At 38.2% G+C, this 13,667-nt stretch overlaps 1 protein-coding gene and 1 long non-coding RNA gene across 5 annotated transcripts in view; one reads left to right on the top strand and one right to left on the bottom strand.

Annotated features, from left to right (window-relative positions):
* FKBP5 (FKBP prolyl isomerase 5) overlaps positions 1-13,667 on the bottom strand; it is a 95,891-nt gene that overhangs the window by 45,875 nt on the left and 36,349 nt on the right. For 2 of the 3 annotated variants that reach the window (XR_012496554.1, XM_019738722.2), the window contains exons 2-3: positions 6,017-6,142; positions 1,831-1,975 (exon numbers count right to left, since the gene is read on the bottom strand). Coding sequence is in view for 2 of the 3 variants with exons in the window: in XM_019738722.2 (XP_019594281.1) it covers positions 1,831-1,975; positions 6,017-6,121 (250 nt within the window). In the remaining variant the exon portion in view is untranslated. Of the gene's footprint in view, positions 1-1,830; positions 1,976-6,016; positions 6,143-10,544; positions 10,630-13,667 lie in introns of all 3 variants that reach the window. The other variant, XM_019738723.2, reaches the window with a different exon arrangement.
* Positions 1-13,667, top strand: part of LOC141571635 (uncharacterized) — a 65,113-nt gene that overhangs the window by 21,488 nt on the left and 29,958 nt on the right. The window lies entirely within an intron of this gene.

Genomic DNA, 13,667 nt, shown 5'->3' on the forward strand with positions numbered 1-13,667 from the left:
TCTTAACCTTTTTTCCTCGGGACCCCTTTACATCTTAAAAATTGAGGACTCCAAATTTTTGCTTATATGATACATATCTATTGATAGTTACCACATTACAAATAACAAGTTACATACCAATTTATTTAAAAATAAAAATAACCTCATTGTGTTAATATAATTTATTTTTGTGAAAAATAACTACATTTTCCAAAAACAAAAAAGAATTAGTGAGGAGAGTGGCACTGTTTTGTAATTTTACAAATGTAAAATGTGTCTGACTTAATAAAAGACAACTAGATTCCCATACCTACTTTTGCATTCATCTGTTGCAATTCTGGTTGAAGCACATGGAAAAAAACCCAAACCCACAAAGATGGATAGTTGAAAAAGGTAGGCATACTCTAAGCCTTTGCAGATAATTATGAATATAACCATCTGATACTACATCAAAACTGGACAAGTGGTAGTTTCATAAAGGTTAGTTGCAATGTAGAACCTGAAAGCATATCAGTGAACCTTTCATTTTATACTACATTAATAATCCATTGGTCTTTTACTCGTGCATAACTTTATAGTATCTTGCAGTGGTCATCGGGAAAATACTGCTTCAGTGAGTTACACAGATCTTCCAGATGTTAAGAGATTTCATTGTACAATATTTTTAAAGTCACATACATTATTAATACCCATTGATGTCATCAGGAGTCTTTTAAGTTTTGGGAAGCTGTCAAGCTCAAAGTATCAGACACAAACTTTCCAAAACTGTAATTTTCACTTGAAAACTCAACGGTATCAAATATTGTCAGTTGCTTTCCTTGAAGTGACAGGCTCACTTCATTCATTTTCAAGAAAATATCTGCCAAATACTGAATAATCAAATCTGAATAATCATACTTTTTGCACTCTCATAAAAATGGTGTTTCATGAAAAAAAAAAGCAGCTAGTTCAGCTCTCAACTAAAACAAGTGCACAAGTGGGTTACCTTGAGATAACCACCCTACTGCGTTATGTGTGTTTCCCTTTCTGTCACAAAATACCAAAACAAGGTGAAAATCAAGGATTAGGATTTAATGAAATTAATATTTTTTACACTATATCAAGGACACTCTTACTTGAAACTGGCTTCCCTTCCTTATTTAAACAGTAAATGAGGGCAATAAAGAACACATCACTATCTATAGTTTGGCGCCACTGCCCAGATTTGTGCGAAAACATAAAACACCAAGGGTTTGACCACTGCAGGTTTTGTACCATCAGTGCAAACATCAGCACAATAAAAACATAAATGACATTTAGCATCATCATGAAAATAATTTTGACATAGTGGACCCCCTGAAAGGATCTCAAGGATCACCAGGAATCCATGGACCATGATTTGAGAACTACTGCTCTAACATCTCTTTACTTTTCGCAAGCAGTGGATCCACTAGCTCCTATATAAGTAGCAATAAATCTAAGTAAAACACAACTCAAAAAATACCCTCAGGGGCCAGCCCGGTGGCTCAGGTGGTTGGAGCACCATGCTCCTAACACCGCTGAGATCGCCGGTTTGATTCCCACATGGGCCAATGAGCTGCGCCCTCTACAGCTAAGATTATGAACAACAGCTCTCCCTGGAGCTGGGCTGCTATGAGCAGCTGGAGGTTGTCGTGGGCTGCTGTGAGCTGCTGTGAGCAGCCAACCGACGACAGGCGACCAACTACCTCAGCCAGTGAAAGTGCAAGGCTCATAATATGAGCATGGGCCGGGGAGCTGTGTCCTACACAAGTAGACTAAGAAATAACGGCTGGAACTGGAGTGGGGGAGGGGGATAGGCAGAAGAAAGAGGGGGAAAAAATACCCTCTTACCTTTGCCAAGACTAAAGACAAATGGTTCTTTTCGATCATGACTGGAATCAAACTTCTTCCCATTTGACAATTTTCCGTTGTAATGGACATAAACTTTGTCTCCGATCATTGGTGATTCCTCACTATTCCCCGCTCTTTTGACGATCTAGAAAAGACAAATATCAAGAAAAAAGAGGTGGAACTTTTAACTTCTAATCAGAGAATGAAAAGATCACACAGTCCATTTCATATCACTCAGGCAGATTTGCAGATAATTATCTGTCTTTTCTAAAGGCTCCCCTCCCAGTTCTCTCAATAACCCTCACTGTTAGAAATTGTCCTGGTCTACTCTAAATCTTTAATGCTACAAAATAATGAACCAATAGATCCTGCCTCATTGGTTTAATGTCCTCCTTGCTTTGACACTAAAATTTCTCAAGACACAGACCTAATTCATATACAAACTGAATTAGACTGAAAAGATTAGTACTGACTTTCAAAACCATTCAAAAAGAAGTCTAAAGCAAAGTTTCAAAGGTGAGGTTTTATTTACTTCCCTCCTTGCATTAGCTTTTGACTAGACTCCACAAGTTTGATTTAATTTCTAAAAGTGCAATTTCCTGGTATAACAGATTACACTTCCTATTATTTGAAGAATAGTCAATATATAAAAAAACAGAATCACTGCACAGTTTGATATGATACTTAATAATTTGTTTTCTAATAAAGGAAATGACAAAAAAAAAAAAAACAAAAAAAACAAACAAACAACCCTCTAAGCTGAAAAATATTTAGCTATTGTAAAATCCAGTATATTTATTTTGTTCTTGGCAGAGAAAGCCACTAATGTAGTTGGTCAGTTTTGGGAAAAGAAAATCAAATCCTGGCATATGGTGGTGTAATTTATTCTGTCAATCACCTATGCCAAATTACTCATTTTTATTAGATAACAGAGGGTGGTAGCTAATGTTCAATGAACATCTTTTGGGGGGAAGCGTCTGAATTTTTATCTAAATAATTCAATTATTTGTTGCTAAATTCTTCTTTGAGATGTGTCCCACTTGCCCCACCTTTATATCACCACATAAACACTATGAACTTCAAATCTACAACTTTCTTAGTTCAAAAGCCCAGTCTCTAAAGGAAAATAATCATTACTGCTACTTCATCAAAAAACTATTAGAGCTAATTGGTGAATTTAGTAAAGTTGCAGAATACAAAACCAACTGCTTTTCTATACACTAACAATGAAACATCTGAAAAAGACATAAACAATTCCGGAAATGCAAATCAAAACCACAATGAGATCACCTCACACCTGTTAGAATGGCTATTATCAAAAAGATGTGATAAGAAGTGCTGGCCAAGTACGTGGAGAAAAGGGAACCCTGGTGCACTGTTGGTGGCAATGTAAATTGGTGCAGCCACTACGAAAAACAAAATGGAGGTTCCTCAAAAAATTAAAAATAGAACACACAATCTAGTAATTCTACATCTGGATATAAATCCAGGGGAAACAGTATCACTATCTTGGAGAGATATGTGCACTCCCATGTTCATTGTAGCATTGTTCACAGCTGCTAAGCCTTGGAAGCCACCTAAGTGTCCACTGATGGCTGCATGGATAAAGATGTCACACACACACACACACACACACACACACACACACACACACAGAGGAATATTGTTCAGCCATGAGAAAGAAGGAAATTGTGCCATTTGTGACTATATGGATGTACCTTCAGGGCATTATGCTAAATGAAATAAGCCAGACAGAGAAAGAAAAATACTGTATATCACTTATACATGGAATCTAAAAAAGCTGAACTCACAGAAACAAAGAGTAGAACAGTAGCTGCCACGGGCTAAAGGAGGAAACGGGGAGATGTCAGTCAAAGAGTATAAATTTTAGATATAGGATGAACAGATTCTGGGGGTCTAGTGCACAGCCTGGTGACCATAATTAACAACACTCTATTGTATACTTGACAGCTGCTAAGAGACTTGATCTTAAATGTTCTCACCACAAAAAAGAAATGGTAAATATGTGAGGTGATGGAGGTGTTAACTAACCCTGTAGTAATCATTTCGAAACGTAACTGTATCAAGTCATCATAATGTTACATAATGTTACAGGTTAATTGTATCAACAAAGCTGGGAAAATAATTCTAATTTAAAAATTAAATTAAAAGCTACTTTAAAAAAAAGATAACCACCTTTCAAGGACTTCAAACAGAAAAAAGGTTTCAAAAAGAAATTCATCTAAAAGAAACCACACGATGTTCTAAGCGTTCATGTTCCCGTACATCTGAAACAAATATAAAATACTACTGAATGTCAACTGTAACTGGAAAAAAAAAAAATAATTAAAAAATAAAAATAGATAAAAATGCTCATGTTCATGAACTGCAGGCAGTATCTGGGGGCCCGAGCCTCACCAGGAGGGAATCTGCCCCTCCGGGACAGAAGTCACTGGGCACGAGGCACGGGCGGCTACCAGGGGGGCAGACGCTGCCCACACCAGCAAGGATACTGTGCTGTCACTTCCGGTTTCTCCAGCAGGTTAAACTTGTGCCCACAGCTGCAGATGCCTTAGGGACACAATCTAATCTCAACTCATTTGAAAAATGTAAGCTCCACAATGTAATTTTATCTTGCTGGGCTAGTTATTGACTTCAGACCTACCTTGGTCTTTTAAAAATATATATATGTGATCGTTATAAGAGAGGTTACCTAGGCGAGACACTGTGCTAAATAAATGTTCTGTGTAATCCCGGTAACTCTGTGAGGTAGGTAGTAGTATTAGTCCAGTTTTACAAATGAGGAAACTTCCTCACAGGTGGGTTAACTAAATTGCCCTAGGTCACACAGTCGGTAGACCTGTTTAATCTTAACCGAAAGCCCCACTGAGAAACTTGAGGCTCCAGAGAGTGATAAGTGATCTGATGTAAAGGGCTTGCAATCCCAGAAAGTTTCTTACAAGCTGAAAAACCTTCTTAGTTTATGCCCCAGGACAACCAGCGCCTGAGGCAAGTCCATGACTATGCTCTCCATAAGGGTGCTCTGAAAAGATGAAAGAGAAGGGAGACGCTGAGGACGTGCTGCGATTTCCACTATCTCGAACAGCATTCCAGAGTTTGGGATGAGGAATTCATACAGCTAAAGGCTGACAAGCCCTCTGAAAGAAGACAGCATGATATAAACCAATACCATAAAACCCTTATTCTGTAGTTACAAGTCTCCACAATTTGGCTTGGAACCCAGCAAGCTAATATAAAACATGTATATTCAGAAGAGATTCGGGCACAGAAAAAAGGCTTTCACATAAGCAACATTAGACAAAACAAACTGAAAAATTCTCATTTGCTACTGAGACACAAGGAAATATTAGAACTCAGCTTAGTGGTAATAATATTTAGAAAGTATAAGATAATCTCAGCAAAAAAAATTTAATTCTACAAAACTTGTACGTATAACAACAGTGTAGGAGAAATAACTTAATATGACCAAAGCCATTTAACCCCTCTCAGTTTCAGTTTATTCGTTTATATAGAATACAAATATACATTTTCCATATATAAATAGAAGAATCAAGAGGTGCTCCGATGGTCTCACAAGACCATTGTGAGATACAGAAAAAACACAAGTAAAAATGATTAACTAAAGAGTGAAAAAAACATAATGTGTTTTAAAAGGACAAAAGCTAATTCAAAAGCGATATATTCTCTGATGAAACTGCAAAAAAAATCTTCACTGTACATGTACAGTATTTGTACATAAAAACAAATCCTTTTGAACTTTGCAAGTTAGCTTTTCTTTTTCCTTAAAAAACAAAACAAAACACAGTCTTTTGAATTGTCTTTGGCTAGCTTTAACATACTTAAATATTCTATTAAAATAAAAACCCATTTATACACTCTGAGAATAGGGAGGCTAGCCTTTTGGATCAGACATAACTGGGACCTGACCCCCAGATCTGGGCAAGTTAATTTACCTAGCTAGCTGGGCCTCCATTCACCATCTATATCTGGGATTAAAAATAAACCTCAAGATAGGAGATGAAATGAGAATTTAGCTGTGGCGTCTGGTACTTAGTAAATCCTAACAAACGTTGTCCACGTCCAGCCCCCAACCTCAAAAAAAAGATTTTTACAATCTTTCCAGATCGCAAGTGTCTCTCCTTGTCATTCACCCTTACGGCCTCACCTTTAATACTCCCCTATCCTTTTTGATGGTAATATCCTCTCCCTGTGCAGCGACAGCTGCTGCCGGGCTTTCTCCATTGTTCTTGGCACCTTCATCAGTAGTCATTGTCTTTTATAAGTAGATAACCTATGGAGAAGACACAACATTTTAGAGAAAATATCACTTCTTTATGCATCTTAAAATGCTCCTAGGAACTGAGCTTTACCTTCTTAAGATTTATTTAGGGGCAATAAGGTTAAACTTTGAAAATGGAAACAAAAACATTTGCTATGAGCGTGTGTTGATGTCATGAGGCATGTAAATAAAACATCCAACTCTTCAATTTCCCATCCAGCTCTGGTCCCAAATTAGATGGCAGTATAAGTCAGGTTTGGTGGTGATTATATTCCTTAACATAATTACACATCAGAAGTAGTCCTTCAGAACTTTGAAAATGTCCTTTTCGTACAGCCATATTCTTGACAGAAAATCAAGAACTTATCAGGTGATCGGATAAAAGAACATATCACTGTGGTAAACAGAACAGGCTTTGGAATCTGACAGACCCCTGTGCCAGCTGTAGCAATATCTGTTTGACATGTGCAAACTTACTGAATCTCACTGAGCCTCAGTTTCACATCTGTAAAATGGACATAGTACATTGTTCATAGTTATTGAGAGGCATTAATAAGATAACATGTTAAGAGATTAGCACAGAATCACATTTTAAAAGGTAAGCATTTATTACGATTATTATTAGGTCTTCTATAGGGCCACATTTTCCATTTCCTGCTCAAAAATATCTACAGAACGAAGATCTCCCCTAGCTTGAGAATCAAGGCCCTTCACAATCTGATCCTAACCTATCTTCCAGGTCTAGCTTCCACTTTCTTTTACTGTTTTTGTTTTTTTTTAATTTTCATTGGGGAACATTGTGTTTCTCCAGGGCCCATCAGCCCCAAGTCGTTGTCCTTCAATCTAGTTGTGGAGGACACAGCTCACTGGCCCATGTGGGAATCGAACTGGCAACCCTGTTGTTCAGAGCTCATGCTCTAACCAACTGAGCCATCCGGCCGCCCCCTTTTTACTGTTTTTCATGCAGCTCATGTTCTAGCCAAATCAGACCCATTCCTCTTCCATAACAAGCCCTGTGCTTTCCCACCTCCATGCTTTTGGTCATTCTTTTTCTTCCCCAAACATTCTCCCCCCTCCAATGTGACCTCTAGCATACCAACCTTGACCTTATACTTGGAGGTTGTCTGCCCTTTTCTGTACTTCCCTAGCGTTTCCCTTGATTTTTTCGTCTGTAATATATTCATAAGAAAACAGACTTATTGGATTTAAAAGATCCTTGAGAAGCAAGGACCACGCTTGGTTCATGTTTATAGTTCCTAGAACGCCTCTTTCAGGTTGGTAAGACGGAAAGGACAGGAATTTGGAGCTCCTTACAGCTATTGTAACTTCTTACAAACCTTTTTCCTCAACCTGTGTAATTAGAATAACAATAATATCTGCTTTCACAGTGTGATCCTATATATTAAATGGTGTAACGTATATTTCAGAAGTATACTATGCCAGTGTTAGCTGTATTATCAGTCACCCGAATGACTAATGTTACCAAAGGCTAATCAATAGATGAGACAAACACAGGTCGCTGGCCACTGCCATGATGCTCTCCTCCTTAAGCAGGAAAGGCAAGAAAGACACTCCTACAGCGGTTCCACGGTGGCTGCTAACGGACGTAAGGCTCCCTAACGTCTCCTGCTGGGCCTTCTCCTCTACACAGTAAAAAAAGCTACTTTACACCTGTGAAAAATGACGTATTGATACAACTGACAACGAGACAACTGAAACATATATTGTAGTGTTTGAACTCATTTCCAATTGACCTCAATTTACTTCAGTTATCAAGAAAGACGCAAGTCAAATTTTGCTGTGCCCAAAAAAATCTTCAAAGAGAACACCAAAATCCAGGGGCTAAGCCCCTTTGCTTTATTTCCTAGTACAGTTTATGCCAAACACAGAAAGCCAAATGCTGGGCTCAGGATAAGGCAAAGTCCAGAACAAAGTGTTCTCAAACAAACAACATCCAAAATTATGTATTTAGTTGTATGTAATCCTGGGCTAGACAATTAGGAAAATTAGATGAACAGGGTTGATTCCCAGCTTCTAGAAACCTACCATTTATAACAGACTTCTCCGATGCATAGAAACTTGTAGAAGGCACCTCAAAAACGGGAGTATGGGAAGAGAGCTTTTAAATATTTTGGAGGTCATGGACTGTATCCTTGGAAAAACACACACATACACACACACACACACACACACACACACACACACACAAATGTCCTCAGGGCTTCACAGATACACTGACATCCATCGATAGACCCCTGGGGAAACCCTGAATTAAATCAATAAACAAATTAAATCCACCAGGTGAAATGTTATTAGGGAATAGGACAGCCACATGGTCTCAAAGCATGAACCTACAGATTACTCCTTACTAAAAAAGGAAAAAGGGCTTTCCAATGAAGTGATTTGACAGATAACCCCTCAACACAAGTGATCTGAATTATGACCAAACTCTACATCACCAATAATATAAACTGATATTGCCTCCTGATGTGATACATCTTGCTTCCCCCAAAATAAGACCTAGCTGGACAATCAGCTCTAATGCGTCTTTTGGAGCAAAAATTAATATAAGACCCGGCCAGGTCTTATATAGTATAGTATAGTATAATATACTATAATATAATACCAGGTCTTACATTAATTTTTGCTCCAAAAGATGCATTAGAGCTGATTGTCTGGCTAGGTCTTATTTTCGGGAAACACAGTAATAAAAAGCATACATGGGGGTGGCCAGAGGGCTCACTTGGTTAGAGTGCAAGCTCTGAACAACAGGGTTGCCGGTTCAATTGCCACATGGGATGGTGGGCTGGGCCCCCTCCAACTAAGACTGAAAACAGCAACTGGACTTGGAGCTGAGCTGTACCCTCCACAACTAGACTGAAGGACAACGACTTGGGGCTGACGGGCCCTGGAGAAGCACACTGTTCCCCAATATTCCTCAATAAAATTTATTTATATATATATTTAAAAAAAGCATACATGTATGTGGTAGTCCTACCAAAAATGTTTAACCTGAAACTAATCAAGAATAAAACACAAAATTAGGTTGTGGAACATTCTATAAGACTACTTACTGGCTTAGACTCCTCATAATGTTTGTGTTATAAAAGACCAAAAAACGAAAAGAAAGGAAAAGAAAAGAAAAGACAGAGGGGTCTGTTCTAGTTTAAAGGAGACTAAAGAGACACAACAACCAAATGCAATGTGTGGTCCTTGGCTGGTTACCTGATTAGGGGAACAAAAAGTTATAAAAGTACATTTTTGAGAGAATTAAAAAAATTTGGAAAAACAGACTGTACATTTGATTATTATTACTGTATAATGTTAGTATTCTGGAGTGTGACATACTATTGTGGTTTTACGTAGAATGCTATCCTCATTCTTAGGAGACATATGCTGAAGTATCTAGAGGTGAGATGTTAGGATGTCTGCCACTTACTTTCCAATCATTTGGGCGAGCATGTGCAACCACAAATATCACAAAAAACTAAAAACAAAGCATTGAGAAAACACGACTACAACACATCCAAAGGCAATGCCTTTCTTTTGAATGCTCATCATTTGGGAGTCAGCTAAATTTTTTAACGAAAATATTGTCAATCAACAAAACATTTTGTTTTTTGGTTCTAACCCTGACCTTTGGAAACAATGGCTTTCTAAAATTCAAATAAATCAGAAACTTGTATAAGTTGATTTGCTACCTTTATAATTCCCATTTGATAATGGAATTTACTCTTCATTTTTGGTTCTAATACTTCAAGGGATGCAAGTAATCTTTGTAACTCAAAGAATGGTTCTGAGTAGTATAGAGTCCATATGAAAAGGGGCATGAATAATTAAGAAGCAAAGATAAAAACAAGAACACAAAATTTTGAACTTTTAAAGGTAGATAAGGGGGCAGCCAGTTGGCTCAGTTGGTTAGAGCACGGTGCTCTCAATAACAAGGTTGCCAGTTCGATCCCCACGTGGGCCACTGTGAGCTGCACCCTCCACAACTAGATTGAAACAACTGTGTGACTTGGAGCTGATGGGTCCTGGAAAAACACACTTAAATAAATAAAAGTTAAAAAAAAAAAAAAAAGGCAACTAAATCTGGAAAAATAAAAAAATAAACTGAACTTTACAGTATTTCTCCTTAATTCCAATTATGGCATGCGGTGGTATGGATTTTTGTAAACAAACAAATAAAAAAAACCTTTTTCTTTTATCTTGTGTTATATAAAAGGCAGTAAGAACAGACAACTCCTAAAAGCCTGTAAGACACATTGAGAAAGTTCTTTTCATAAAAGAGCTTTTTCTTCTTTCCTATACCCTAGATTTATTCTGGATTTAAAATCAGTATGTAGCTATGAATATTAAGCTACGATAAAACTCACTGTTCTGAATTGTCTAAAGGAGTGAAATTGCTACCCACCACATCAGAGAGGGAACACACAGTTCCTTCCGTTAGGGACGTGCCAGGTAAGTACACACTCTCCCAAGTGCTACTCAGCAAACACCTGAGAGGCAACAGGAAAATGAGAATACGCTTAAAATTTCATCAACAGTGTACTGAAAACTCCAGTTTACATAACTAAATTGTCATATCCCCCCAAATGAGAAGTCATTTTAAAGCTTTGTCCACTAATTCCCCATGTATATTACTTACTGTGTTGCTCTTTTTGTTAAAATATAGATACTTTGCACCAGGCTATCCCACTATCTAATAGGATGCTTTTCAGAGAGAAGACAAAAAAGAATATAGGAACTGGCTACTTTGTTAGAAGCACAGGAAATTACAGCACCATTCTTTCTTTCTAAGTACCACAGATATCTGGGCCATAATGCTTTCAGCGTCCCAAAACTAAAACACAAAAGAAAAAACACACAAGGAAGGAGGTATACCGAGGGCTTGTACTTGAATGCAATATAAGTGCATCTTTGAAAATATCCATGTAAGGATGAACTGGAAAGCCCTCATTTACTTTCAACCGCAGGCCTCTCTTAAACAATCAAGACCAGTAACGCAGGAATGTCAGGAAAGTTATCTATTTGTAGACAAGACATACATACAAAAAAGAGATAAATATGCACACAGAGGAAATAAGACCTAATATAAACACAGACAGTACAGCTATATGAAATACACTATATTTATTTACCTACTTTCCTTCAGTTAATTTCCTTCCTCCACACGGGGGTGGGGAATGGGGAGATGACAGACAATACTCCTATACATGCTCATACACTCATTTGTTCTCCTCTTAAAAAGAAAGCTGCAAGAAGATATATAAATGGCCAGTGAGCACGTGAAAAGATGCTCAACATCATTAGTCATAAGGGAAACGAGAATCAAAATCACAATGAGACACCACACCCATTCGCATGGCTATTATCAAAAAAGGAAAAATGAGAAGTGTTGGTGAGGGTGTAGAGAAATTGGAACCCTCATGCACTGCTGATGACAACGTCAATGGCACAGATTCCGTGGAACAATTTGGTGGTTCCTGAAAATGTCAAACATAGAATTACCACATAATCCACCGATTCCACGCCTAGGTATACACCCAAAAGAAGTGAGAGCAGACTCAAACACACACTGTACTCCAGTGTTCATAGCAGCATTACACACAACAGCCAAAAGGTGTAAACAATCCAAGTGCCCGTAAACCGAATATGGTGTTGTGTATGTATGAATTATGTATTATTATTAAAATGAGTATTATTCAGCCGTAAAAAAGAATGAAATTCTAACACACGCAACAACGTGGGTGAACCTTGAAACCGTGGTGCTCAGTGAAATAAGCCAGACACTAAAGGACAAACACTGTATGATTCCACTTATATAAAGGACCTAGAATAGGCAACTTCAGAGACAGAAAGCAGAACAGAGATTGCCAAGGGCTGCGGGGAGGGAAGAGAGAGAGTAGCACTTGTTTAATAGGTACATTGTTTTTGTTTGGGAAGATGTAAAAGTTCTGAAAAAGAATAGTGGTGACAACTGCACAGCAGTAAGAATGTACTTAATGCCACTGATTTGTTCATTTAGAAATGGATAAAATGATAAACTTTGTTATATATGTTTTATCACAAAACAAAAAGCAGTCACTCAACCTGAGCAGCCAGACGTTAACTGAACAGACTGGTCAGCCAGACTTCACTTCTCTCTTTCATCCTCCCACCTTGCCCTTAGCGGAGGGCGCCTTTCACGTGCCCAGTGTGCTGCCCAAGCTCTGGGTCGAGCCTCTAGCAGCGACTGCGGCATCAGCTTTTTAGGGACCAAAGCCTCGAAGATGTCCAGTCACGGAAACAGGAAAGAGAATCCTAAATGGAACTACCACTTTATAGCTACAATTTCCTCCTTTATTGCATCTCTTTGGTAAACGCACTTTTCCTCTCAGTATATGAGTTCCCGAGTCCTTCTTGGGTATTTTCTTGACTTTAAGGGTTGCCTCTTACCTCTCACCAGCTAGCTGTGGCCGGCTCCACACCGACTCAGGACACCTACTGGCTCAAAGGTGTACCTGACATATATGGCTGTTAGAGTTGTGGCGGACTGCTAACAATTCTCAGTATCCTCTTCTCCAGTTCTTCCTTAAAAATAAAATCTCTACTTTTTAATTGGACATGAAGCTTCCCAGAATAAAGTCCCAATTTCCTTTCTTGCAGCTAAGTGTGGTCATGTGACTAATTCTGGCCAATGGAATGTAAGGAAAACATATCCACAAAGGATCGAATAGCCAGCTCAGGTCAGAAGAAAACTGTAAGAAGGGGACATCTGAGTTGAAAAGCTGAAAGGAACCATTCACTTATTCATATAACAAATATCTACTGAGCACCTACAATGTGCCAGGAACGGTTCTGGGCAATGGAGATACTGCAGTAAACAACAGAGAACAATTTCTATCTCCATGGAACTTACATTCTGATAAGAGTAAAGACAGCAGGAGTCTCTACTACTTGTTCACGGTTTTCATAGAAAAATTAAATTTCTACCTGGGCCACAGTGATAGATTATCAACTTGGGTTGATTCATGAGGGCCAAGCAGTTTGATTCTAAGTCTGTTGATGATTTGTAAGAATGGGCCAACAAGGTAACATATGACAAAGGCCTGTAATACAACACTAGATAGGCGGACAGCGTGTCCCATTCATTTTGGTATCCCACCACCTAGTACTGTGGGTGAACAGCATAAAAGAGGCACTCGATAAACACTGAAATGCACTGTGGTTTTCAAAAGCAGTCAACAGAAAGGTCATAAAATATCAGCCACTATAAGTAATCAGTGCTGAAGCTCCCTATTACCAGTTGACTATATTCCTTCTCTAAATTAACTCTGAAAAATCTAATCTGGAGAATTACACAGAACCTGAGTGTTCAACTATAAAAGCAAAAATAACATTCTGTTCTAATCAGAGGGGTGGTAATTAAGAAAACCCTAGCATAATATGTCTTTGAAGTGCACTGCAAGTATATGTCTGTGCATACATACGAGTACACATAGATTTATCTTATGAATTCTATCAGTTTGGCTTAAACACGGGCAGTCAAGAACAG

This window comes from Rhinolophus sinicus, linkage group LG05 (genome assembly GCF_036562045.2).
Source record: "Rhinolophus sinicus isolate RSC01 linkage group LG05, ASM3656204v1, whole genome shotgun sequence".
NCBI lineage: Eukaryota > Metazoa > Chordata > Mammalia > Chiroptera > Rhinolophidae > Rhinolophus > Rhinolophus sinicus.